The 24842-nt window shown below is 47.3% G+C and overlaps 2 protein-coding genes across 8 annotated transcripts; one reads left to right on the top strand and one right to left on the bottom strand.

Moving 5' to 3' along the window:
* Positions 1 to 453: 453 nt before the first annotated feature.
* Positions 454 to 15699, top strand: CSRNP2 (cysteine and serine rich nuclear protein 2). Of its 3 annotated transcripts, none has more exons than XM_036098896.2 (5): positions 454 to 697; positions 5472 to 5708; positions 6780 to 7039; positions 10085 to 10381; positions 12183 to 15699. In XM_036098896.2, exons 2-5 carry the CDS (start codon positions 5558 to 5560, stop codon positions 13104 to 13106), a joined length of 1632 nt encoding a protein of 543 aa, XP_035954789.1. In that variant the 5' UTR covers positions 454 to 697; positions 5472 to 5557; the 3' UTR covers positions 13107 to 15699. The 3 variants fall into 3 exon arrangements, with proteins under 3 accessions (XP_035954789.1, XP_035954788.1, XP_035954791.1); XM_036098895.2 differs by having other exon boundaries at positions 454 to 806; XM_036098898.2 differs by lacking the exon at positions 454 to 697 and adding an exon at positions 1044 to 1509.
* Positions 15700 to 16147: 448 nt separating this feature from the next.
* On the bottom strand, positions 16148 to 24842 carry LETMD1 (LETM1 domain containing 1). 5 transcript variants are annotated; one of them, XM_036098900.2, is made up of 9 exons: positions 24678 to 24841; positions 23973 to 24145; positions 22060 to 22175; positions 21355 to 21437; positions 19103 to 19289; positions 18893 to 18994; positions 18635 to 18787; positions 18103 to 18199; positions 16972 to 17187 (listed from the first exon to the last, which is right to left on the bottom strand). In XM_036098900.2, exons 1-9 carry the CDS (start codon positions 24797 to 24799, stop codon positions 17117 to 17119), a joined length of 1104 nt encoding a protein of 367 aa, XP_035954793.1. In that variant the 5' UTR covers positions 24800 to 24841; the 3' UTR covers positions 16972 to 17116. The 5 variants fall into 5 exon arrangements, with proteins under 5 accessions (XP_035954797.1, XP_035954793.1, XP_035954795.1 ...); XM_036098902.2 differs by having other exon boundaries at positions 23973 to 24124; positions 24678 to 24840; XM_036098903.2 differs by having other exon boundaries at positions 23973 to 24124; positions 24643 to 24838.

Raw genomic sequence — 24842 nt, 5'->3', positions numbered from 1 at the left:
ATACGTTGTATTTTCTTCTCTATACCTTGGGCAGGCTGCAGCATGTTATGCTGCTTAAGACGAAGCTCCCATGGGCGAGCATAAGGGGGATTATGTTCTTTAGGCATGGGAGTGTGGTCCTGGCGAAAGGAAAAGGGGAGTTTTAGAGGCAGATTCGTTTAGTCATTGAAGATCTGTGGCTGAGGCTGTCCCCCTTCCTGTTCAAAGGGCTGCAGCGGCGCCAAACTCGCTTTCCCAGGTTCCACTGCAGCAGAGACCCCGCCTCCAGAGCCCGTCTGCAGACGACTTTCGGCTCTGCGCCGGTCGCCGCCTCCAATTCCCGGCATGCCGCGGGCGTGGGGCTGGCACGTAGACTCCATTTCCCAGCCTGCCCCGCGGCTCGGTCAGGACGTGCCGGCGCCTATAAGAGCCAGAGCGCTGCGGCCGGAGCCTATTGTTAGCCGGAGCCGGGGCGGTTCTGGGCGTCTGCTACCGGGGGCGCCCGAGTTGCTGGAGCCGCCCGCCCTCCGCCGCCTGCCGGCCGACCTGCCCACCCGCCCTCCCTCCCAGCCCTGCCGCCCTGGGAACTCCCCGACCGTCGCCGCGGGCCCGGGACTCGCTATCTCCTCTCTCCTTCCCACCCGGGCTAGGGCGGCGGCGGCGGCGGCAGCGGGGGCGGCAGAGATCATCACGGGAGGAGGCAGCTGCGGCGGGGCCGGTAATGGGCCTGGGGGTGCGGGGCGGAGGGTGCCGCCTCGTCCTTTCTCGGGATCGGCCCTCGGGCGGCTGTGGAGGAGTGGTCAACCCAGAGCAGCGCGGATGGAGGGGTCAGAAATGAGGGAGGCTCGGACGGGAGCGGTCGGGGGGCGGGGAGCCAGGGCGCCGCCGGGAAGGGAAAGAGTCGGGAGAGGCGTGGGAGCTAGGGGCACGGAGGACGCGGGCCCGGACTGCGGGGGCAGCTCGGGGGAGACCGATGGGCGGCTTGGAAGCTGGCAGGATTGCGGATGAGGGTTGAGTTCGGAATGGAGTGGAGATGATGTAGGATGGAGGGAAGTGAAGGAAGGGGAGGGCGGATAGAGGAAAATGTGGGAGGAGTGGTTGGGAATTTGTGAGTAGCAGGCAGGAAAGGATGAGGAAGCCTGGGCAGGGGCTGCAGACGATTGGAATGAGCGGGAAGGTTAGCAGGAATCAGAGACATGGGCCGGGAGCTGAAGGGTTCAGCAGGGGTGTCCATTAAAGGGAACTGATGCCTTCATGTCCTTTCAGCTCAGGTTCCTGATGTCTCCCATTTTTCTGGCGTTGTGGGAGAAAACGAAAGCATCACTTGCCCTGGTTGCTAGCTTGATCATTTTTCACAGGCCCAAACATGCAGCTGACTGCCATCCATCCCTCTTAGTGCCATGGTCTTGATTTAGCCTTTTAAAGGGGTTAGAGTGGCAGTGTGACACACAAATCGTTCTTCAATATGAAATGTTAGAAGTTCTCCCCAAGAGACACAGTGTCCTCTTGTCCTGCAGTTTTCAGTTTAAGGTAAAGCCATAGTTGATTCAGATTTTCATTTTCTTTTCTGACTTTACATCTTGCTAATCTCCAAAGCCAGGAGGATGTTGGTGTGTGCCAGAGTTATAAATGACTGGATATCCTTGAGAGTTAATGGTTCCTGCAGCATCACGTTCCTGGTCTCCCACAAAGATCTTGTGTCCTCCCTACCACGGTAGTTCAGACATGGAAAGCCAAATTCTAACCGTGTGTTAGTGAATGGGTAAAAAAACAAAAAACGGAGTGAGGGTTAGAGGGCTTCCTTAAAATACCTAGTTTAAACAGTATGTTTGCACTCAAGCACTTTCTAAGTTCATGATCCTGGTAATCACAAGGACACATGGATCCATGAAATTCATAGTATTTGAGAATCAACCGCAATATCTTGTAAAAGGGGAAACAGGTCAGGTCATCTTACTCAGGTTTATCCAAACACTTAGCAGCAAGGCTGCCTTCTTCCTCTAGCCCAGCTACAGAAGATAACCCCGACAATCTTACCAGAGATTTTGGTCCCTTGACCTTTAGCAGAAGGCTGGGTTCCAGTGGAGTGAAGAGGCTTTCTCCTGTGAGCTATACCTTGTCTTATTATTTTATACTCAAGAGAGAGGCTTTCATTACCCAAACTTTGCAAATACATTTTGAATCCACAGGACTTTTTTCTGGGCAGTCCCTCTTTTGCTAGTCTCACATAAGCTGTATTTTTTATTTTGTTTTGTTTTTTGGGAGGTTGTAATAGGAATCCTACAGGTCTGAAAAGGCTTAGCTCTAGTACTAAAATGCACATACGCTATAGATCTTTATTTGGTGCTAGGCTCGTATGTTCTGTATACTGTGGATATGCTGTATTTCATACACCTTTGGGAAACATTCAGCTAGAAACACTTGAGAAAAGACCATAAGGCATGTAGCCAGAAAGTGTCCGCTGACCTTTCATTTCACTGGCATTAAAAAGCTTTTATAGGGGTTTGCATTATTTTCTCCAAAAGCGTTTGTTGTTTGAGTTGGTCATTTTGACAGTTAACTGTCAGTTACGGCCTGCATTTCCCGTCTCACCCTCAGTATTTCTGTATGGCTTCAAGTGGTTGGAGTATAACTCACAAGCGTTTCCCTGGAACACAGGCATTGACCCTCTGCCAGCGAATGGCTGAGAGAGGTGGGAATGACTGATTTCAAAATGTGGTTTGAAGAGAGGTTGATGTGATGAACTGGAAAGTGTGGGACCTATTCTGGTTGTTTCTGTTGCAAAGAAAGTTCTCTTCAGGCCACTGTGGAAGTGGATGGGAGGTTTGTTGTTGGTGCCCAATGAGTATCTTTTTCTGACAAGTCAAGTTCACACCAGAGTTGGACAAGGAAGGCTGGGTTGAAATTTAAATTTATACTGGTTGTCAGGACAGAATCGATGGGTTAGATATATATATAGTGGAATGAATGTCAGAGAAAGTGATGCAGACAGATCCTGGGTAGGGTGAGGAGAGCTCAGTCAGTATGCACATTACTTACCTATAGCCAATGGGTTCAGATGATTCTCTGGCATTTTAAGGAAAATACCTTTCTCCTAGGTTTCACATCTTTTTTCTTTTCTTTTCTTTCTTTCTTTCTTTTTTTTTTTTCCTCTTTCTTACCTCCGTCTTATCATTGCCCAGAAGCCACTATACCAGGAGTGGAAGTGGGGAAGACATAGAGAAAAGGGTGAAGGAGAATGGAGCAGCCAGCAATCCTTGCTGCACCAGAAGAAGTGATACCCCTGAGGGCAGCTGGGTTAAGACAGAATTTTAATAATAAAGATGATTTTGGACCAAACCCAACCTCATGCAGGGCTTAAAGAGAAATATTCAAAGGGAAGCCACACTACTGGAAGCAAAGGGACACTGGAAGAAAGAACAGGACTGCACATTTGCCTCCAGTCGTGAAGCCCTGTATGCTTCCAGACTGAGGAAAAAGCCACTTTCCCAGTAGCAACACTGGACATCTCAGTTAAAACTGAATTGGACTTAGGCCCTTTCTGAGAAAGCAGATTTTCAGCTCAGTCTGAGTTTTCATGTGGTTTATAAGGTTTTTTTTAAGTGGGGAGGAAAAATTCAATTCGGTGGTCAACATTATTCTCTTTTTTATCCCACCCACATAAGTTCTCAGTTGTAAAGATTACCGACCCCCATCATCGAATGGAATGAGAAATTTGTTAGTTAAGAGGTATCTTTAAACCCAGCTGAAATCTTACCCCATTAAAAGGTCCTTGGCTCTCTCCATTCTTAATATGTCCTAGGAATGTGACCTCTAATGGTAAGATCAGTAACCTGAAGAACGGAATTGACACTTTGGGTTCCTTTTTAAATTTAATTACAATTCTTATCAAGTACTTGATTTTTTTTCTTTTTTTCCTCCCTGGCCAAATTTATTTCAGGAATATGCTTGTCTGAGACCTACGATGGCTGAGGTTTCTTAGGTACATCTTGTGACTCGAATGTAGAATCCTGATGAGATCTGGGTAGACAGATCAGGAAATATCTTCCCTCGAGTACTTACTAGGTCTGGTTGACTCTGTAGAGCTGACCCAAGAGCAGGCAAATTGCTTCCGAGAGACACAGTCCAGCAGACCAGCTCTGTAGCAGGCAGCTCTTGACACCACAGTATATTCTGGGCAGCTGCTGTGCAGTAATGCAGCCCTGTCTTTCTGGGCAGTGTTGTTATTCCTGCTGCATAATTAGCAACTAGTGAGATCATAGTCTGCGGAGATTCTGGCATTAGTGAGGCAAAGCAGGGAGGCTTCATGTCATCCCATGTGGCTCCGCCTCTGACAGCATTTCTGTCAAGCAGATTCATCTTCTTGGGAACTTAAGTCCAAAGGTGGAGAAGGAGAAAGATTTGTCCCTGGGAAGTGGCCTCTCCCGGACTCGTGTGTGTGCATGACGTGTTGAAAGCTCTGCCTGCCATATTGACGACACCAGAGTCAACTGTCACTTCTTTTGCTATTTCTTTTCCCCTTGCCGGCTTCTTGACGGAGGGCTAAGATGGTGACTCTAGGTTTTCCTCGCACACGGGTCGATGATAGGCCAGCTGAGCCCTATTTTACGGAGCTCTATGAGATTGGAAAAGAGTCTGGGTTTTGAAGGCAGCGCAGATTCTAATCTTCAGTCCATTCTTTAGAACCGAATTTGACCCTTCTAGGAGCCTGGCGAGAAAGGTCACCCTTGTGAAGATCTGGATAAATTGTTTCCCTGGCTTCTGATATACTCTGAACCTTAGATCCTAGAGCAGTATTTCCCAAAGTGCGTTCCAAGAATCACTTGCCCCCCTGAGACACTCTGGAAACAAAGCGCTCCATAATCGGGTGTGGGGACCCCTGCGCTATGTTTGCTCTCACCCTTCGCCATGCTCATTAGCAGCTAGTTTAAAGCCTCCAAGCTGTCCTCTCAAGCACTTTTCTAAGCTATTTGGACACAGAGGTCCTATTTCCATGTAAAGCTATTAATATCCATGGAACTAGTTGATTTAATATATACACTTTGGGAAAAGCCAGGCTAAATTTTCACTAGGAAAAATAATTGGATCTAGTCTAGGTTTAGGCACAGCCTAATTCTGCCTGTGGTCCCCAGCCCCTCCTGCTGGCCCCTTGGAGAGCGCTCCTGTGTGAGCACAGGAGAGCTACCATTATCCCCGGGCTAATGAAACCCAGAGCCCAGCTGGCTTGGAGCCAGAGGCCTTCACTCTGCTCGGAAAGGTGCCACTGTTACTCATCTCATTATTCTGTGAGTGACTGAGACTGGAGGGGCTGAAGGGAAGTAAAAGTAGGAGAACGTTGGCCAGAGTAAGTAGAGAAATGACCTAGTCTCGCGAGACCGGACATCAGTGCTAGCTCAGGGGCTGACTTTCTTCATTTGGAGAGCTGTGCGTATAGACTCGGGAGGGGTCTGGCTCAGGACAGGAATGCTGATTCCTCCTTTTCCCCTGGGCAGAATCCTAATGTACCTGGCTAACTGGTGGTGAGCAGGGGCTTTGGGGCCAACGTGGTGGGCTCCCCAAGGAAACCCCTTTGAAACCAATGGATGCATTCACGGGCTCGAGTCTCAAGAGGAAGTTTGATGATGTGGATGTGGGCTCATCAGTTTCCAACTCAGATGATGAGATCTCCAGCAGTGACAGTGCTGACAGCTGTGACAGCCTCAATCCTCCTACAGCTGCCAGCTTCACGCGTGAGTGAGCCCCTCCACCCCCTGCCTCCGCCCACGTCCTCTGAGTGGCAGAGCCCACTGCAGTCCTTGAGACAGCTTCTCTCTGCCTGGGGGCTTTTCCACTCTTGGCCCAACCTCACTCTTTGGAGGACTTTATCGCTCTAATATCATAGACCTAGGTCCGACTTATTCTAGCTGATTTTTCCTATGCTGTGGTTTATAGGTCCCCAGAATGGGCTGAATTAAACTGAAGAAGGAGAAGTCCAGGATTCTCCCTTTACCCACCAGAGTCCCACACAATTGTAGCTCTGGAAGGACATAAATGCAGCCTGGACAACCAGGGCAGCTCCGGATTTCTTAATTCTAATGGTTCCGTTAATTTCTTGGAAAGAACTTCTGATTCTGTAGATCAGAAGTTGCCTATGGACCAGATCTGGCCCACTGCCCATTTTTGTAAATAAAGTTTTATTGGCACACCGCCACACACACTGTAATTGCTTTCATGCTACGGTGGCAGAGTTGAGTAGTTGCAGCAGAGACCTCATGGCCAGCAGAGCCTGAAGTATTTGCTGTCTGGCCCTTTAAAGAAGAAGTACACCACCCCCAGCTATAGATAACACTGTCCGGTAGAATTTTCTGTTATGATAGAAATGTTCTATATCTGCACCGCCCAGTATGGTAGCCAGTAGCCATGTGTAGCTATGAGCATTTGAAATGCGATCGGTGTAACTGAGGAGCTGAATTTTACATTTTATTTTGAATTATTATTTTAAATTGCCACGTGTGGCTAGGGGTTGTCGTATTGGACAGTGAAGCCATATAGATTGTTACATCCTGAAAAGATCACCTAGAGATCCTCTTCCCAGCTGATGTCTAAAATTAGCCCTTGTGGTCATCCGTCTGGGTGGAGTCAGTCTGGAGGCGGTGGTACGGACCAGCTGAGGTTCGGGGTCCCTCCCGGCTGTGCACGGATGGTGGGAAGACAGCAGGGTCTCGAGGTACAGAGAGCGCGTTGGACAAGAGTTGAGAAAGAACAAGGACCCGAGGCTGGCCGTTTCGGGGTTGGTAAAACCGCTCTGTGCTTCTTCTCAGCCACATCCATCCTCAAGCGGCAGAAGCAGCTGCGGAGGAAGAATGTACGCTTTGACCAGGTGACCGTGTACTACTTCGCCCGGCGCCAGGGTTTCACCAGTGTGCCCAGCCAGGGTGGCAGCTCGCTGGGCATGGCCCAGCGCCATAACTCCGTACGCAGCTACACGCTCTGTGAGTTTGCTCAGGAGCAGGAGGTGAACCATCGGGAGATTCTTCGTGAGCACCTGAAGGAGGAGAAACTCCATGCCAAGAAGATGAAGGTGCCTAAGGGGTCTGGGGTCTGGGGTCTGGGTGCTTAACTGTGTGCCAAGATAAAGTGGGAAACCGTCCTGGGCTCCTGATGATTTATTTATTCTTTTTAATTTGACTGTTACCCTTGGCATGTAGAGATTCCAGCAAGAAGTGCGAAGCCTCAGGTTTGGAATCACATCTCAGTCTGAGACGCCATTCTTTTTGCCTCTGGTGGGGAGTCTACACAAGAGAGCAAAATGGCTTCCCTAGAATTCCCTACCCTCGCCGCCTCAGCAAATTTTTTAAAAGTTTAAGGTGCGAATACCTGAAGACATTCAAGTCCGCCACCCTTGGAACCCAAGGAGGCACACTGTTTCAGTTTCTTGTCACATGACTGTCTGTTGTCCCCGTGCACAGAACAGGTTTTCTCCGACAGACCCTGCTGTTTCTGTAACCCCCGTCACCTCTAGGTGGTGGTCTTTTGGGTGTAAACAACAGCATTACCAAATAGCTCTTTCGGTTTCGGTGGTACTGGGCCTGCCATCTGATGCCACACCAGCTCTTCCAAGTTTAGGAGGAGAGTGGGGCCGCGAGACGACCCATCTCTACCAGGATGGCTCTTTACGGCTACCCATTTGCTCTCGGCACTGCTTGGCATGCCGCAGCCATACTTCCTACCAGGCCGCAGAAATCCCCCCCCACGCCCCCCCGAGTTCCTAGTTCCAGATTTGGAGAACACTGCTTTCGGCCCGGCCAAGTTTCTTGTGGGCCCAAAGCTGCATTATTTCCAGGGTTGTGGGTGAAATCCTAACGGGCCACACCAGAATGAGCTGTGGTTGGAGAACTGAGGGCAGAGGATGTGGACTAACGGCACCTCACTCCTTTCTCCGTCTGACAGCTATGTCTCCTTCCCGCAGCCTGGCCCCAGAGCCTCCCAGCTGTTTTTCTAACTGGAATGACATTGAGGCGTCCCTTTCTTGTGTCTGAGGAATTCCGTCACTGACCCTATCACCTTCCTGCTGCCATAGCAACAGCGGGGGAAATAAACACTGTTCTCATCATTTACAGTGAAGGCTTCTCCTTTGCCTAGAAGAATCTCCTTCCTAGATCCGGTAGAGGGATGACCTGTGAAAGCGCAATTCCATCCTGTTCTGTGGCCTCCCTTGTCAGAGGTCTAGGGACAAGCTAGGCAGGCTCAAGGCTGACACAGGACGCCCACTCCGTAGCCGATTTAGTGAGCAGCGGCAGTAGTGACAACTAATACATCTTTCTGTGTCAAGAGAAAACCCTTACTTTACCCTCCCCGGGTCGTTTTCTCTTTTCTTAGAAATCTTTCCTATCTTTAGTACTCTCCAGGGGAGGCTGTTGATCTAAGAAATACATCTTTCGCATCTCCCATGTGCCATCTAATATTTTCCTTTTTAGGCTGTCCCCCCCGCCCCCCCCCCCCGCCAGCCCTCCCCAGAAAAGCTCCTGGTGCTCTGTAGCTTTAATGACCTATACTTTTTCTAATACTTTCATTATTTTTTTTTAAATTTTGGCCTTTTATTCACACGGAATTCATTATTAAGGGTAGTATGACTTGGGAATCCAACTTTACTGATTTATTTTTCAGAAGAATATCCAGTTACCCCAATATCATTTAATGACCAGAGGACTCTCTTTCTCACTTGATTTGAAATGCCGCCTCTATCGTGTTATACGAATACGTGGGTTTCTTCCTATTGCATCTCTGATCTCTTTCCCTTGAGAGGACAGCAGGAGGGAGGGTGCTTAGGAGGGGGCCATCCCCGGCAAAACAGGCGGGAGCAGTCCCAAGGTCAGCAGAAGGGCCCCTCATCGTGAGTCCGCCTGGTACATAAATAACAGACCAGGAAACGCCCAGAAGCACCACCGTATTTGTCCCCTCTCTCTCCCACCTCCCCACAAACAAACAAAAACAGGTGTGGGGCTGATTAGCTGAGTCTGTTGCATCATCTCTCTCCCAGGAGTTGTTCCTTTACTAGCACTAATCTGTGGCTGGGTCTGATGAAATAAACCAGCCCCTCCAGGAGCTTGGCTCTCATCCTCCTAGTAGCTTCCAGAGCTCTGGGAATCACGAAGTCTCGTTTTCTTTCCTTGAATTCTCCAGTGAGTTTTCAAAACTCATTCAGCCAGATTGTCTTCAACCTGTCCTGCCACGAAGACTCCTTTTCCTGGTTCTCTGTCCTTCTTAGCCCAGAGAATCCAGATTTCTGCCCATAGATAGTACCTCAGTACTATATATGCCACCCTACTTCACAGACAGCTTTTCTCTGAAATCAAAGAAAAAGAATTAGAAAGGAGAACGAATATATTCTAGGCTATGGGTTGGAAGTGAGGGCTCTCTTTGATAGCCGTTAAATAATTTGGTCATTTTTTTTCTCCTCCCAGTGAAATGAAGCTCTTCTTGTGTATGCAGATAATTCTTCACACTGTGGGGATTCAGGTTCATTGACAAAGACCTGGTAGCCTTGTACTGCACTTTAGTGTACTCTTCTTCCCAGAATGTGGTTTTGGGTCCTTTGGGGTGCAGAGGGAAGGGTGTTTTGCAAGGTTATCTGTACATCCAAGGAACGTGCAGCCATTGATAGACCTCCTCCTCCCTGTGTTAGAAGGCAAGTTAGCTGAAGTTACAGGACACAGGTCTGGGGATGGAGGGTATGTTTGTCTTCTAGGAGGGAAGATGAGACACGGGCTTTGAGAAACTTTGATCTGGAAAGGTGATAGTCCCTGTGTTGACAGGGAGGTGTTAGAGCCACATAAGCCTTCCTGCCTTCCTGCTCTACATTTATTCTCTTCCAACTATCCAGTGTGGGAGCGACTAGCCACATGTGGCTACTTATACTTAATTAAAACAAAATAAAATTAAAAAGGTCCCCTTCTGCTCTGCATTAGCCGCATGTACAGTGCTCATCAGCCACGTGTGCTACGAGCAGCCCGGATCTTGCCCTCCTCGCAGGAAGGTCAGCTGGGCTCTGCTGCTCGAGGTGCCCAGAGTAGGAGGTGCCTGCTGAGAACACTCGAGGCTAACCTCTCCTTCCTGTCTCTGGCAGCTGACCAAGAATGGGACAGTGGAGTCAGTGGAGGCCGATGGCCTGACCCTGGATGATGTTTCAGATGAAGATATTGATGTGGAAAACGTGGAGGTGGATGATTACTTCTTCCTGCAGCCCCTGCCCACCAAACGGCGACGAGCCTTGCTGAGGGCTTCAGGGGTCCACCGCATTGATGCTGAAGAGAAGCAAGAACTTCGAGCCATCCGCCTGTCACGGGAAGAGTGTGGTTGTGACTGTCGCCTGTATTGTGACCCAGAAGCATGTGCCTGTAGTCAGGCTGGGATTAAATGCCAGGTCAGTCCAAGTTGGCCTGAGATGGTAGATCTACTGTAGAGGCCGGGGGATGTGATGTGGGTACCAAGGAACACGGGAGGCTGCCCATCATCCGTGGGTGGATTCCCCATGACTGGGAACACTCCCTGGTTCCACTGCCCTCCTCCACCAAGGAAAAACACGAAGCATGGCAGGATTCCTAGGCTGGGGAGGTAGCAATTAGCTTTCCTGTGTTTCTCACCTCAGAAGTGATAAGAAGCAGCTATCAGCAAATGGGAGAACATGGGTTAGTATGTTTAACATTAGTAACTGTTCCTTGAATATTGACTAATTTCATGAGCTGAAAGGAAGCAGAGAGATGAGGTGAGGCCTTTAGATTTTATCTTGCAAACACTCACAGGACCTCTACTCCAGTTCTGTAAAACTCAAAATAATTCTTGGCTTCTTATAATTCAGGATCGGACTTGGCCTGGCAGAGCTTTAAGTCCAGTGTCTTGAAAGATGGAAGACATCATCCCTTAGCCTGACAAGGGACAGTTTAGCAGGCGTATCTCCATTGAAAACAGCAGTACCATCCCAAAGGACGAAATTTATTTGGAACTTGTATACTGAGGATGTGGGTGCTGAGTCCTTGTGGTTGAATGTATCCTAATGAACCTTTTCTTTCTTATTTTTAGGTAGGTAATAGCTATAGCAGATCTGGCCAAATACTGCTTTTCAGACTGAAGTCCCATAATGAATCAGTCTGTTATACAGTCCTGAGAATAGTCCTCAGAATTGGACTGCTCCTAAGAACTGGAATGGAGAGTTCTAGAAGTTGTTACCATAGGAAGACATTGTGTATTTGTATATACATATTTGCTTATATTTTTTATTTTATTTTTGGTATATGTGGGCTTCTTTCCTTTTTGGGGTCCAAAAGGGAGGCAGAGAGGATTTCCTTCCCAGATGTTCCTGGTCTGTAAGTTAGTTATCTTAGTAACTGCTCCAGACCTAAACTGGTCAACCGTCAGGGGAAAATGAAGCAGGTGGTGAAAAGCTGGCCATGATTACGTTTGAACCGTCATTATAGCACCCTAGCAAAACTAAGGCACTTTCGCTTAGTTTCCCTAGGATATATTGCTTTGGACCAGCTAGATCTTCTACTTCCTTTCCCTCTCATTGCAGAAGGCAGTAGGCTTGGGCCCCAGCCTTTGTTTTCTCAATAAACTAGGTAAGTTCTCGAAAAGTCTCTGAGGCACAGAAATTTCTTCTACTCTGAGAACTGTCAGCATTCAGAGAGGTATCTCTGGACTTTTTAACTGGAAAGACCCTTTAACAGGATTTTTGGCTACATTTTATTTGGAAGAGGAAACAAAACCCTGGAGAGATAAAGGACCTTCTTTTTTTTTTTTTTTTAAGATTTTGAGAGAGAGACAACACAAGCAGGGGGAGGGGCAGCAGGGGAGGGAGAGGGACAAGAAGACTGTGCTGAGTGCGGAGCCTGCTGCAGGGCTCGATCCCATGACCCTGAGATCATGGCCTGAGCCTAAACCAAGAGTCGGGTGCCTAAGTGACTGCACCGCCCAGGGGCCCCCGAGATAGAGGCCCTTCCTGAGGGCACACTGCTACTCGGCGGCTGTGCCGGCACTGAAATGCAGGCCGTCTGGTAACTACCCCCTGGTGCCGTTAGGTCGCGCTGCGCGTTCCGTTTGTTCCCGGTTGTTCCTCTTTGAAGAAGACCTCAAATCCCAGCCGCCCGTGTTTGCCAGCTCCTGTCTCCTAGCCCCGTCCTGAAATCCGGTGGTCTCATCTTCCCTCAACCTTCTTGTCCTCTCCTCAGGTGGATCGCATGTCCTTCCCATGCGGCTGTTCGCGGGATGGCTGTGGGAACATGGCTGGGCGCATTGAGTTTAATCCGATCCGGGTGCGGACTCATTACCTCCACACCATCATGAAGCTGGAGCTGGAGAGCAAGCGGCAGGTGAGCCGCGCACCGGCCCCAGATGAGGAGCCGTCCCCCACGGCCAGCTGCAGCCTGACGGGAGCACAGGGCTCGGAGACACAGGACTTCCAGGAGTTCCTCGCTGAGAACGAGACGGCAGTGATGCACCTGCAGAGCGCGGAGGAACTGGAGCGGCTCAAGGCAGAGGAAGATTCCAGTGGCTCTAGCGCCAGCCTGGACTCCAGCATAGAGAGCCTGGGCGTGTGCATCCTGGAGGAGCCCCTGGCTGTTCCCGAAGAGCTGTGCCCCGGCCTGACCGCCCCCATTCTCATCCAGGCCCAGCTGCCCCCCGGCTCCTCGGTCCTGTGTTTTGCCGAGAACTCGGACCACCCCACCGCCTCAGCAGTGAACAGCCCGTCCTACTTGAACAGCGGGCCCCTGGTCTATTATCAGGTGGAGCAGAGGCCCGTGCTGGGGGTGAAAGGAGAGCCCAGTACCGAAGAAGTCCCAGCCTCTTTCCCCAAGGAGAAGGATCTGAATGTCTTCTCTCTCCCTGTTACCTCACTGGTGGCTTGTAGCCCCACAGACCCAGCTGCCCTGTGTAAATCGGAAGTGGGGAAAACGTCCACTCTAGAAGCGCTAGTGCCCGAAGCTTGTAGCCCTGAGGAGCCTGAGGATGAAGACTTCCGCCCCTCGTGGTCCCCCTCGAGCCTCCCCTTCCGCACGGACAACGAAGAGGGCTGTGTGGTGGAGAAAGGCTCACAGCAGAGTGAGGACAGGCCCCCTGAAGATTCTTCCCTAGAACTCCCTCTGGCAGTGTGACGCGGGGACGGAGATTCTGCCTCTTACCCATTCTCTATTTATTCCCTTATTTTATCTAACACCATTTCAAAACAAAACTGTAGAAGCAGCTGCTACTCCCATGTTATTATTTTATTGGGGTCTCGGGGGGGGGATGGGTGGGAAAGAATTGTTTGTAAAAGTATTTTTTAAAGGGTAAACAGAACCAAGGAGACCAGTCCCAGCTTGATCTGGGGAGAGTCTTGGGGCAGAGGAGGCTGCACAGTGCTGAATACTGAGCTTTCTGGGCCACTGGAACAAAGAATGAGGATCTCACAGGAGAAGCTGGGTAATTCAAGCAGCTATTCTTTATGTAGGGACCAGAATACAGTAATTTGAACAGCATGGCAAAGCCCCTTCTCCTTTCCTGAGCTCCAGGTGGGGTACAAGCTCATTTTCTCATCAGTCACCCTGATACCCCACTTTGGTGTATCATCATCAGCTGGAATATTATCTGGTCAAATCTAGAGGGGAGTGGATAGAAGGGTCTCTGCTTCTGTAGAAAACCAGGATTTATAAAAATTTAACCTGCCTTCCCTGGCCCGCCTATTTGGTAAATAAGTTAATATTTGACATGTTTGGTGTTCTCTGACCTGTTCCCCACACTGGGGATTCCTGGTCTGTAACTTGAATTATTTCTTTCACATGTTCTTAGGTACTAGAGTTAAACTTGTCTATTTATCTTCTTTCCCCCCTCCTTCCTTTTCCCTTGAAGAAAAAGCTAGATTGGCTGGGGATGTGGCCTAAAGAGCCGGAGTCTTCTGTCTGTGTCTAACGCCGGCTCTGTCAGGCGGCTTTAGGCTGGGACTCCCACGTCCTATGGGAGGTGTACATGGAGCACTAACTATGTCCAAAAGAGGCAGCAGGGACAGGCTGCTGTCTGGAAAGACTTTATTTGTGCCACGCTTGCTTTTTCACCCAGGTTTTTCTCCCACTCTGGGAGGTTTGAGCTTTAAAGGAACATAGGATGTGGTAATCTAAAGTCACTGACTAATTTTTGTTTTTTCTGTATCTACCCTCGTGGTCCTTGGATGTACAGGGTTGGAGAGTTTTTATACTGTTCCTGTCCACACAGGTTCCCCCCCCCAGCCCCAAGAACTGCAAATGTTTATTGGATCCCTCCATCTTGATATGTAAAAACTGGAAGCCAAACTAATTCTTAAACGCAGCTCCCAGGTTCCAAAGAATTCAAGTTCCGACTCTAACCTTTGAGATCTATAAAGTGGGACTCAAATTCAGTTCTTACCTCTATGGGGGGACACGGCTCCTGTTCCTCTTATGTCCAGCTTACGTTCCAGGATGTGCTCCACTGAACACCATGGAATTCTTTTTATGAACAGTTCTCTCTGCCTCCCTTTGGAGGCAGGAGGGAGCAAATCACTCTTCTCTAGTACCCTTTACATCATGCTTCACTTCTGGTATGGTTTATTAACCAGCAAAGCAAGTGAAAACCTTTTTGGTTTTGGTGGGGGAGAGAACTCTTCCCACTTACCTTGCTCACCAAGCCTTTTCTCGGGGGCCGTTAAAGCACCCTTTATGTAGGTCCCGGCAGCAGTTCACCTATCAGATCTCTCACCTGAGCCTGCGAGGCCTTGTACTTCAACAGATACATCTTTTAACCTAGTCTGCCTCTCCTGTTCATTCCCGGTTTTGCTTGGTTTTACATTTGGAGGGGAGTTCTTAAGTACAGGACCTTGTCTCCCCCCCCCCCCCCATCCTCTAGCCTCACAAAACAGTCTTAAGTACCTGAGATCTAGACACTCTCCCAAGCTGAGCACCACTCTCCCACGTTCGGCTGGCCCCTTGAATACGCGACTGAAGCTTCACTGCAAATTCGACTCTGGAGAAGAATCTTCCTGAAAGTTTGTGTTGGAAGGGGAGGGTGGGCTTTATACATTCCCTCCTTAGGAAGGCTCCAGCCTCACCTAGGAGGTGGATTCCAGCTGCTCAATAAGAAGACACTTTAGCCTTTGGGATCAAACAAAGAATCTGAATCTAATTGTCAAACTGACTGCCAACCCCCAAGATAATTTGGTTTTTCTGAAAAACTAGTTTCTTCACTTGATCTTAGCCAAAAGGCCAAGAAGCGGTATCTGAAAAACCAGTTTCTTAATCCAAGTCCATCCCTCCATTAACTCAACAATTCTGACTCCTGCTGATCCCAAGTTTTTTAATGCTGAATATTAACACTGAGCATTAATCGTCTTGTCAAGCAAAGGGCCTTTTCTACAACCTAGTCCATATCGTTTCTGGTGCTACCTGAGCTGGACAGAATTCTGGCTCACGGTTGCTAGAAAAGCTAAGCCTGGGCCTCCTGTGATCAGGAGCAGATGGCTTCGGTCCCGCTCAGTCTAGGCCTAGATAAAAGAAATCTCGTATTATTCCAACTCATTATTTTCCAGTTTCCTTTCTCACATACTGTATACAGGTAGTATTTTCAATGTGAATCCAAAGCTTGTCTGGTTCTCTGAAAAGAAATTTTTTTTTTTTTTTGCCTTTTAGGTCCTTTACATTGTGATAATGCTGTATTTAAAGAGACTATTTAAATGTAATATTAAAGAAATACTCAAAAGAATGGCGTGTTATTCTTTATCTTGGCAGGCTTGTTAACTTGTTAGAGAAAGGGTGTTTCTCTAGCATCATATATAGAACTAATTAGGTCAGTTAGAGATTAATGTTAACAACATTATGGTGGAAAAACAGAACATTCTCTTTGGAGCACCAAGAGCTTGACTTGCATCATATGCCCTTATGTACCTCTTCAGCTGAAGCAGGCCTTGATCCTGCCCTTTTGAAGCTTTTCCCTTTCTGTAGTCCCTACTCTGGGGGCTCATTTGTTAATTCCAAATTCTCTATTCCTTTTTACCATCTTAAAGTCCAGCAAAGAGGATCAACGTCAAATCAGATCCCTCAGAACTTCCATCCCATCAGAAGCTTCTATTCCAACCACCTACCTCCCCCATTAGTTAGATTTGTCAGTCTTGTCAAAGGAGCTTTAGCAAAATAATTAGAGTATGCATAAGTCATTTCCAGCAACTGGTTTCAGGCAGTCTTTACTTGGATTTAAAACAGTGCTTCATGCATTTACAATAAGTTACTACAGGTCAATGATGTACACAGACAAAAGCTAACCCCAACTTACTCACACTGCAGGCCTTTCCGGTCTCCCAGGCGGGGCAGTGATTAGTACCTCAGAGGCTTAATCCGTGGCCCAGAGAAGGTGGCCACCGTCCCGTTAGAGCTGGCCTGCCGCAGCGCAGTACGGGTAGCAGAGCTGAAGCTCCTTAGGGGCTGCACCACAGTGCAGGAATTAAGATGGAGGGGGGTGAAGGCTATAAACACGGGAAGGGGCAAGGAGCACTTGTGTTTCCTTTTATCTTTTCCATTAGAAAATTCCCATATATGAATAACTATTTGCTTAAAAAAAAAAAAAAAAAAGATGGTCAAAGATTTGGAAAGGAAAGGGAGTGGTTAACCCAGTGAGGGGACCAAAAACAAAACCCAAAAAAACAAAAACCTATTTTTGGTCATCACAAAAAGGATTGAGGGCAGCATCGAAGTACACGCATAGACGTAAATGCTCCAATTTCAACAGTGCCGTTGCCCTCACCAGCCAGAAACTGTAACGAAAACGCAGCTCCAAGACTACGGCAGTGGCTGAGCCCTGGGCCAGATGAGGCTTCCCACCTGGGGCACAAGCTCACTTCCTAGGCTCTGAACTGAAACCATCACCACGGAGGCCCAGTAGAGGCCGCCGGCCGCCCCGGCTGACTCGGAGGAAGTCGGGCCGCCAGCTCACGCGGGCCGCCTCTGCTAAGAGGGCTCGTTTCAGTCCCAGCTCCAGCGCGGCGGCCGCGCTGGGAGCCTGTAGCACGTGTCCCCCGCCTCGGGCGCACCTACCAGCGCACGCAGAGCCCCGGCTGACCGGTGCGGGTAGGTGCCACGCTGCTGCACTCTGTGGCCGCAGGACATGCCATCCGCCCCGCGTTCGCTCAGCGCCTTGTCCCGGTGTAGTTGACGGAAAGCAGGACCACGTTGTGTAGCAAGAGGGACAGCTCAGCTTCTGCAAACACCATCAGTGTTAATGGCCTGGCCAGGGAACAGTTAGCCTGCTAACTGCCTTGGTCGACGGGGCTTGATACTAGAGGCGGGAAGCCAAGTGCAGAGGCGTGACGTCAAGAGGTTACGGTTCTCAAAGTTCCCCTGCTTCGTTCCAGTCCCTGCATGTATGCTTTCCTTTCCTTCCACCAGATACTCCTTTCCACTCATCCTCATTTCTTGACTCTTAAGGGGTGGCGGCAGAAACTTCAGAGATGGTAATGATACTAATCACCCTTGGGATTCTTCTGGTAGAAGCTGCTGCTCTGGAAACATTTCTTGGCTCCAAGGAGATTAGTAGGCCTACCCTGATATTCACAGGCTTAGAAAACATCAAGGCCTAGCCAAACGTTCCAACAAGAGCCCCACAGGCCTAATACCCACCCCCGGGTCTTTTTATTTAGCCAACTGAGTGTTTTTGTTCTGAATTTGAATGCCTTTAGACTAGTGCTTCTCAACTGGGATAATTCTGTTCTCCTCTGCCCCACTGGACATCCGGCAATGTTTGGAGACATTTTTGGTTGTCAGAACTGGCGTGGAGGATGCTGCTGGCATCTAGTGGGCAGAGACCAGGGATCCTGCTAGAGATCCTCTAGTGCTCAGGACATTAGCATCAATAGTGCTGGGGCTGAGAGACTGCTTCAGACTGGCATGCGTGCTGTTTTGGGCTCCCACAATCCTCACCACTCCCTCCTGTCTTGCAGAGTCCACTTCATTACCTGCTTAGCCCCTGTAGGCAAATGAGTTTATGCCCTTTCAATTAGACATATATATTAAATAAGGGTCTCATGGTACTCAATAATCAACTCCAAAATAATCTTAGAATCAAACAGAAAAATATTTTGGATTTTAGTGGCATAACCACAGGGATGTGTCTTACCTTTCAGGCTGCAGGAAATCTGTAGCCACTCTCCCAGCCAAGTTCGACACCTCTCTTCAGCAATATGGGTAGAATTCAGGCCACGAAGATAACAAGCCTGTATCACTCAGAAGAGGAACAGTCCTCAATAATCACATAGCAAATATCCCCATGAACTGTAAGCCCACAAATAATTCAAAATCTCCTTTAAATAAGCTATAACTCCATGCCCACAAGAAACCTTTCTCTATAGCAATCTGAACTACGACAGACAAGCAAAGAGGCCTATATAATCAAAAACAGTAGGTCTAAAGAATAGTGTCCTCGGTTTTTGAAGGGCCAAAAGAAAAGAAACATAAACCAAAATTACTATGGGCAATTCCTTTTCCATGAGTTAAGTTCACTGAGAAAAAAGACACAGAAATGAGGTAAAAGAATAAAGAGTTTGGGCTTTGTTCTAACAAGCAAAACAGGGAGCTCTCTGTAAGCTCCCAGCCCCGTGCGCTCAAAAGCCCACCAAGGACTGAGGGTTGATATCGCGGTAAGTTCTTACCGATTTCACCTCCTGAGGAGACAGCTGGCCAATCCCCAGCTTTGCCAAAGCTTTGTCCAGTTGGTGAATTACAGTGGTATGAGTCCTTAAACGGTGTCTCAACAAGAAAGAAGGCAGATAAGGCGTGAGAAGCATGGCTCGGCTCAAGGCTTTCTGTAACACATCAACACGGGAGGAGAAAGTCAACATAGTTATTACCACATGCAAGACCTGAGGCAAGGTGAGGCTGCGGGACACAGAAAGCCACAAAGTGCTCACCATTTGCAAAGCATGGAGTTGCTTCATGCCCAGGGGATGGTTAGAGAAACACTCTCTCAGAGCCAGGATATCATGTATTGCTGGGTGGGTACCATGCTGTATCTTGGGAGAGGTGAGAGATTGGTAGAGGTTAGGAAAGTCCTGCCTGGCCCTTTTCCCTAGTTTCTCACAAGAGTCGGAGTTTGCAGGAAGGGTTAGCTGGAGGAATACCTTGGTGCACAGCTCCGTCATATGCCACCGGAGTCCTGCATCAGAAACGAGAGGGATAACCTTTTCTAAATAACAAAGGATTTCTGGGTGGGACTGCTTCCGGAGAGCATGATAGATATCTAAGAAATCAATTTGTTGCTTTGGGGTCCAGAAATGTTGGATCAGTAGCTGCCTAGGAAACAGGTACCTGAAAGGAAAAGGAATCACAATGTCACTTGCTGAAACCGGCATCTTTCAAAGTGATCCAAGAAAGCGTTTGGCGCACATGAACACTAGGAAGAAGAGATGGAGACATGACTTCCCTACCTCACTGTTCTTTTCTGTAAATGAGTCTCAGACCGAGGTTTAAAGATACACTGAAGCACAATTTCAGGCAACATTATTGAGGTTCTGTGAAAGGAAGCAGCAGTGGGACAGCCTCACGTGTAGTAATTAGATAAAATGACTTCATTTGAATTAAAGCATTTGAGGAACATATTTTTGGACAGAGTTGGAGAGAGTGGCAGACAGAGCCACTCATTGTATGTGATGCTGACAACCTCAAACTGTGGCACAGTCCGTATGTATATATAAAATGTTCAGGGCAAATGTGTTTTTTAATTCATTTTTCTACATGTGTGGTGGTTTAAAAGCATGGCCGCAAACTCTCTTGACATTCCTCTTATTGAGAAGTAAGGTCTATGTCCCCTTACTTTTTACACTTGATCTTAGCCGAAAGGCCGAGAAGCGATTTGTCCCCTTACTTTTTAAATCTGGGTGACTGATTCAACCAATAAAAGAGAGCGCAGTGAGTCTTTGTGACCTCTGAGGCTAGGTTATAAAAGGCCAAGCAGATTCTTATTTGCTGAAACACTCACCCCTGGAGCCCTGAGCTGCCATGTAAGAAGTCCCATTACTCTGAGGCCACCATATTAAAGAGGTCACCTGTAGGTCCTCTAACTCAGAGCTCCAGCCTTCCAGCCATCCCCACTAAGGCACCAGACATAAGAGTGACCTTAGACCATCCAGATTAGTCCCTTCATCAGCTAAATAAGCCTGAGGGACTTCTGTCAACACCACATGGAAGAGAAAAATCAGTCACCCACCTGAACCCTGCCCGATTTCCTGACCCACAAAACCATGAAAAGCTACTAAGCTTCAAGACTGTTTGTTATACAGCAACAGATAACTAAAATAACAAGCAAGATCACAGTTTAAAAGTGTCATCTTTGGGGGCACCTGGGTGGCTCAGTCGGTTAAGGGTCCGACTCTTGATTTCGGCTCAGGTCATGATCTTAAGAGTCATGGGATCGATTCCCCTGCTGGGCTCCATGCTCAGCGGGGAGTCTGCTTGAGATTCTCTCCCTCTACCCTTCCCCGCCATGCTCACCCGTTCTTGCAGTCTCTCTCTCAAAATAAATTAATTAATTAAAAAAAAAAAAAAATTGGGGCGCCTGGGTGGCTCAGTTGGTTAAGCGTCTGCCTTTGGTTCATTCAGGTCATGATCTCAGGGTCCTGGGATGGAGCCCCACGTCAGGCTGCTGCTCAGCGGGGAGTCTGCCTCTCCCTCTCCATCTGCCTCTCCCCCAGCTCATGCTCTCTTGCTCTCTCTCTCTCAAGTAAATAAAATCTTTAAAATACATACATAAAATAAAATAAAATAAAATAAAATAAAATAAAATAAAATAAAATGTCATCTTTGGATACAAAATAAAATAATAAAAATTTATGTTATCAGATTATGAAATGCATTTCTCTCCTGAAACAAAAGATTCTCCCAAATTGCTATGCTTCTCAGGGAGTGGGCTGCTGCCTCTAGGGATGATGGAAAAGGTCATAATATTATTTCACATCACACAGGGGCAGCTAAGAGACATGAAAAGTCTAAGCTACCTGCACCTACAGCTGACCCAGGAATAATTACTGAGTGGCTAATTAGAAGATTGGAGCAGGAAGTGTGATAATCTCTGCCTACTTCTGAAATGGAAAGTTCTTTAAATAATTTTTAATTTAAAAAACATCTATGTTTCGGGGCTCCTGGGTGGCTCAGTCATTAGGCGTCTGCCTTTGGCTCAGGTCATGATCCTGGGGTCCTGGGATCGAGCCCCACATTGGGCTCCCTGCTCAGCGGGGAGCCTGCTTCTCCCTCTCCCAATCCTTCTGCTTGTGTTCCCTCTCTTGCTGTCTCTCTGTCAAATAAATAAATAAATAATCTTAAAAAAAAAAAATCTATGTTTCTTCAATATGCTGGGAAAATAGAAATCTGTACTCACATTAGCAGGAAGACCAGGTAGTTGGCAAAGGGTGGAATGGAAATAATACCTAGGAAAAGACACTTGGTGACGTCTCGACGGAACTAAGCAAAAATAAAGACAGACGCAGTTTTAACCCAAGTTCTTAATACAATGAACAATCCCTCCCCCACACTGTGCAGTAAACTTCTACTGCAGCCCAGAGAAGGGTCAAGGTTATTTCTATCTACTTCTAATTGGTAAGTTCCTTGAGGACAGAAGCCCTGATTTGTTCATTTTTGTATCCCAAATAATGTCTAGTACGGGACCTGACACTATACCAAATCCCTCAACAAATTCTCCTTGATATGCTGAATGGGTCCTAGGTTCTCACTGTCAGCTTCAAAACTATCCATCAAGTCACCACCAAATGCTACTTTCCTGCTGCCTTTTGGATCCTTGCATATTTTTATATATTCAGAAATGAACTGGGTTTTAGTATACACAACTTTTATTCAAAAAGTATGCCAGAATCTCTATGGAGCTCTGTTACAGAGGGCTACAACTCTGAATAAACCCAATTCTGACAAATAACCTGATGCTCTCATTTAGTTCAATACTTTGATCTCACATTGGAGGGGAAAAGGTTGATCAGGGGTGAACAAGATAGGAAAGAAAAAAGCTTGAGATCTTGGTTAACTTGAGTTACCTCACCATGGACTTCTGATCTCTGCCCCTGGCCCATACCTGTCTCAAATGCTCCATCTCCCGGTATGGAAGTTGATGAAACTTTATATTGTGCTTCCACATATTTGTCTTTATTCTTCTAGCCTTTTTGGCATCAGCCCATATCATCTGCAATCCTGCCTCATTAAAGTAGAGGACAGAGTGTGACGTTATCCCAGTTTGAATCTTACCACAGCTTCCAACTCCATGTTTACCCACAACACACATATTTGTCCCTCCCCGACACTACTCTAAATCAGAGCTCTAAATTAGGACATTTGAAACTCTTGTGAGGCCAACCTATATCTCTCTTCTCATTCTTTATCCCCCCAGCACATCACCTCTCTGCCAGCCAAGTTGGCCTTCTGTGATCTACTATGGGATGCTCTCCTTCTTCTGGTTCACTACTCACTCCCTCTTTAAAATAAAAATTCAAAAACTCACTAACCTCAGGAAATCTTGCTCAATTAACCTTATGCAGTCCCCAACCAGATATTAACTTATCTCCTTTCTAGAACACTTTCAGAAATACTGTAATTCAACATATTTCTATTATTGCATTTTCTTTGTTCATCTGATGATAATTCTTACATTTTACCTAAGGCTTTACTTTTTAAAAATGCTTTCATATTTATGAATGAAATTATATAATATCTAGGTTGGCTTCAAAATAATACAGGAGAAGGCAAGTGTATAAATGAAAGGAGACTGGTGGCCACGAGTTGATAACTGCTAAAGTGAGGTTGAGTACACGAAAATTCATCATATTATTCTATTTTTGTGTATATTTAAAATTTTCTATAATTAAAAGTTTAAAAACAGGGGCACCGGGGTGGGTGGCTCAGTCGGTTAAGCGTTCTGCCTTTGGCTCAGATCATGATCCCAGGGTGCTGGGATCCAGCCCTGCGTCGAGCTCCCTGCTCAGTGGGGAGCCTGCTTCTCCCTCTGCCTGCCCCACCCCCTGCTTGTGCTCTCTCTCTCAAAACTAAATAAAAATCTTAAAAAAAAAAAAAAAAAAGCTTAAAAACAAACCAACCAAAATACTTTTCCAGACCCTTTTCTCATTTAATCCCAGTTATAAACGTGGTAGCAGACAAAGCAGCCGTTCTATTTCTACTTTAGATTTTGCAAGTCCACGAAGCTAGTAATAATCATAATATTCACAGCTAACAACATGGTAGTTTATTGTAATTGCTGTTATAACAAAAGTATAGAGTACAATAATAGTTATAGATAAGTTTATTGAGCACATACTATAATCAGGCCATAAGTACTTTACATGTATTGATGTATTTAATTTTCACAACTATGTGATCAATCGGTAGGTCCTATTATTTTCCATATTTTACAGATGAGAAAACCAAGGGACAGAGAGGTTAAATAACTAGTCCAGTCACACAGCCAGTGACAAGCTGGGATGTGAACCCAGGCAGTCTGGCACCAGAGTGGACACCTGTCATTATACCATCTTCTAGTAACTAGCACAGCTCTGATCTGAATGAAAACATTCAGAAAATAAGTATATGTAGTGCTGTTTCCACGATATGCTATCTAGGACAGATATGTGACAAGCATTAGACCACATTTTCTTATGGGCCAAGTCAACTGATAAATCACAGGGCAGGTCTGTGAAGCCATATAGATGCCTGGCCTTGTGCATGTCAAAGAATTTCTACAATAGTCAGCTATGTGTCGTTAAGAAAAATGCAAAAATACCTATATTCCCCCATGGATGTTGTCAGAAATTGTCATGATACTTTTCTAGACACATTCTCCGAAGTGCTAACTTAGAACTAATTTAATCCTCAAGCATTTATGAAACAGAAAACACACCAGCTCACACCACACAGCAGAACATGCAAGTAATCTTACTTATTCTAAACTCTTTGACATTGCCCACGAAAGGATTTAAGGGATTTCTGTTTTGGTTTTACCTTTCATGAAGACTGTGTACAGGACATAGAAGCGGGGGAAATGACGACCCAAGAAACGATGGTATTTCCCATTAATCACTTTTGTCTTGGCCACCACATAAGAGATCAAGCTCTTCACATCTGCCTTTGGTGAAAGGTGAAGCTTTGAAGACCTACAAGGAAGATCAAAGAGACTGTGTGGGAATCAGTCCTGGAGCCCCTTTTACACTAATGTAAAACACCAGTCTCAGAGAATGTATGCTAAGACCTGAATCTTCTGAAATCCAAGGAAGATCTTGGGCTCAAGGACAGATAAGCAATCAGACCGAGAAAAACATCGGGCAGATGAGAGATCAGGCAGGAAGGAATGTCGGGTGTGGTGTGAGTCTGCAGGGAGAGCAAAGCCTGAGGGACCATTTGAACAGCTTGCTAAGGCCAAAGAGATGGGATCCAGATAAATAGCGGTAAAACCTAAGCCGAAAAAGGGAGGCTGAAAGATGAGTTCAGGACACGTGGGGAATACGGAAAATATGGGGCACTGAGAGTTGTGAGGGTCAGGAAGCCATATCACTAGTGGCGATCGGGGTGCGAGTTCTGAGTAGAAGAATAAAAACCCCGGGGCCAGGGCGTGGAACGCTGAGAATTAAGAGACAGCATGCAAACAAGGTTGAGCCACTGGAAAGGCCTGTACGTCAGAAACGCTTTCCTTTCTCCCAGGTCCCTCACCGAGGGGCCCCCCAGGCCAGGCCACAGCGAACAAGTTGCAGCTTCCGGGTGACATGAGGTCCGGGGGTGACCGCCGAACCCCACAGAGCAGCCCGAGCCCAGCACACCCTGGAGAGCGCCATCTTCACAGCGAGGGAGGGGGAGAAGAGAGGAGGTCGCCTTTAG

The sequence above is a fragment of the Halichoerus grypus genome, chromosome 6 (genome assembly GCF_964656455.1).
Source record: "Halichoerus grypus chromosome 6, mHalGry1.hap1.1, whole genome shotgun sequence".
Taxonomy (NCBI): Eukaryota; Metazoa; Chordata; class Mammalia; order Carnivora; family Phocidae; genus Halichoerus; species Halichoerus grypus.
Note: the sequence above shows the minus strand (reverse complement) of the source record. Positions and strands in the feature narration are given on the sequence as shown.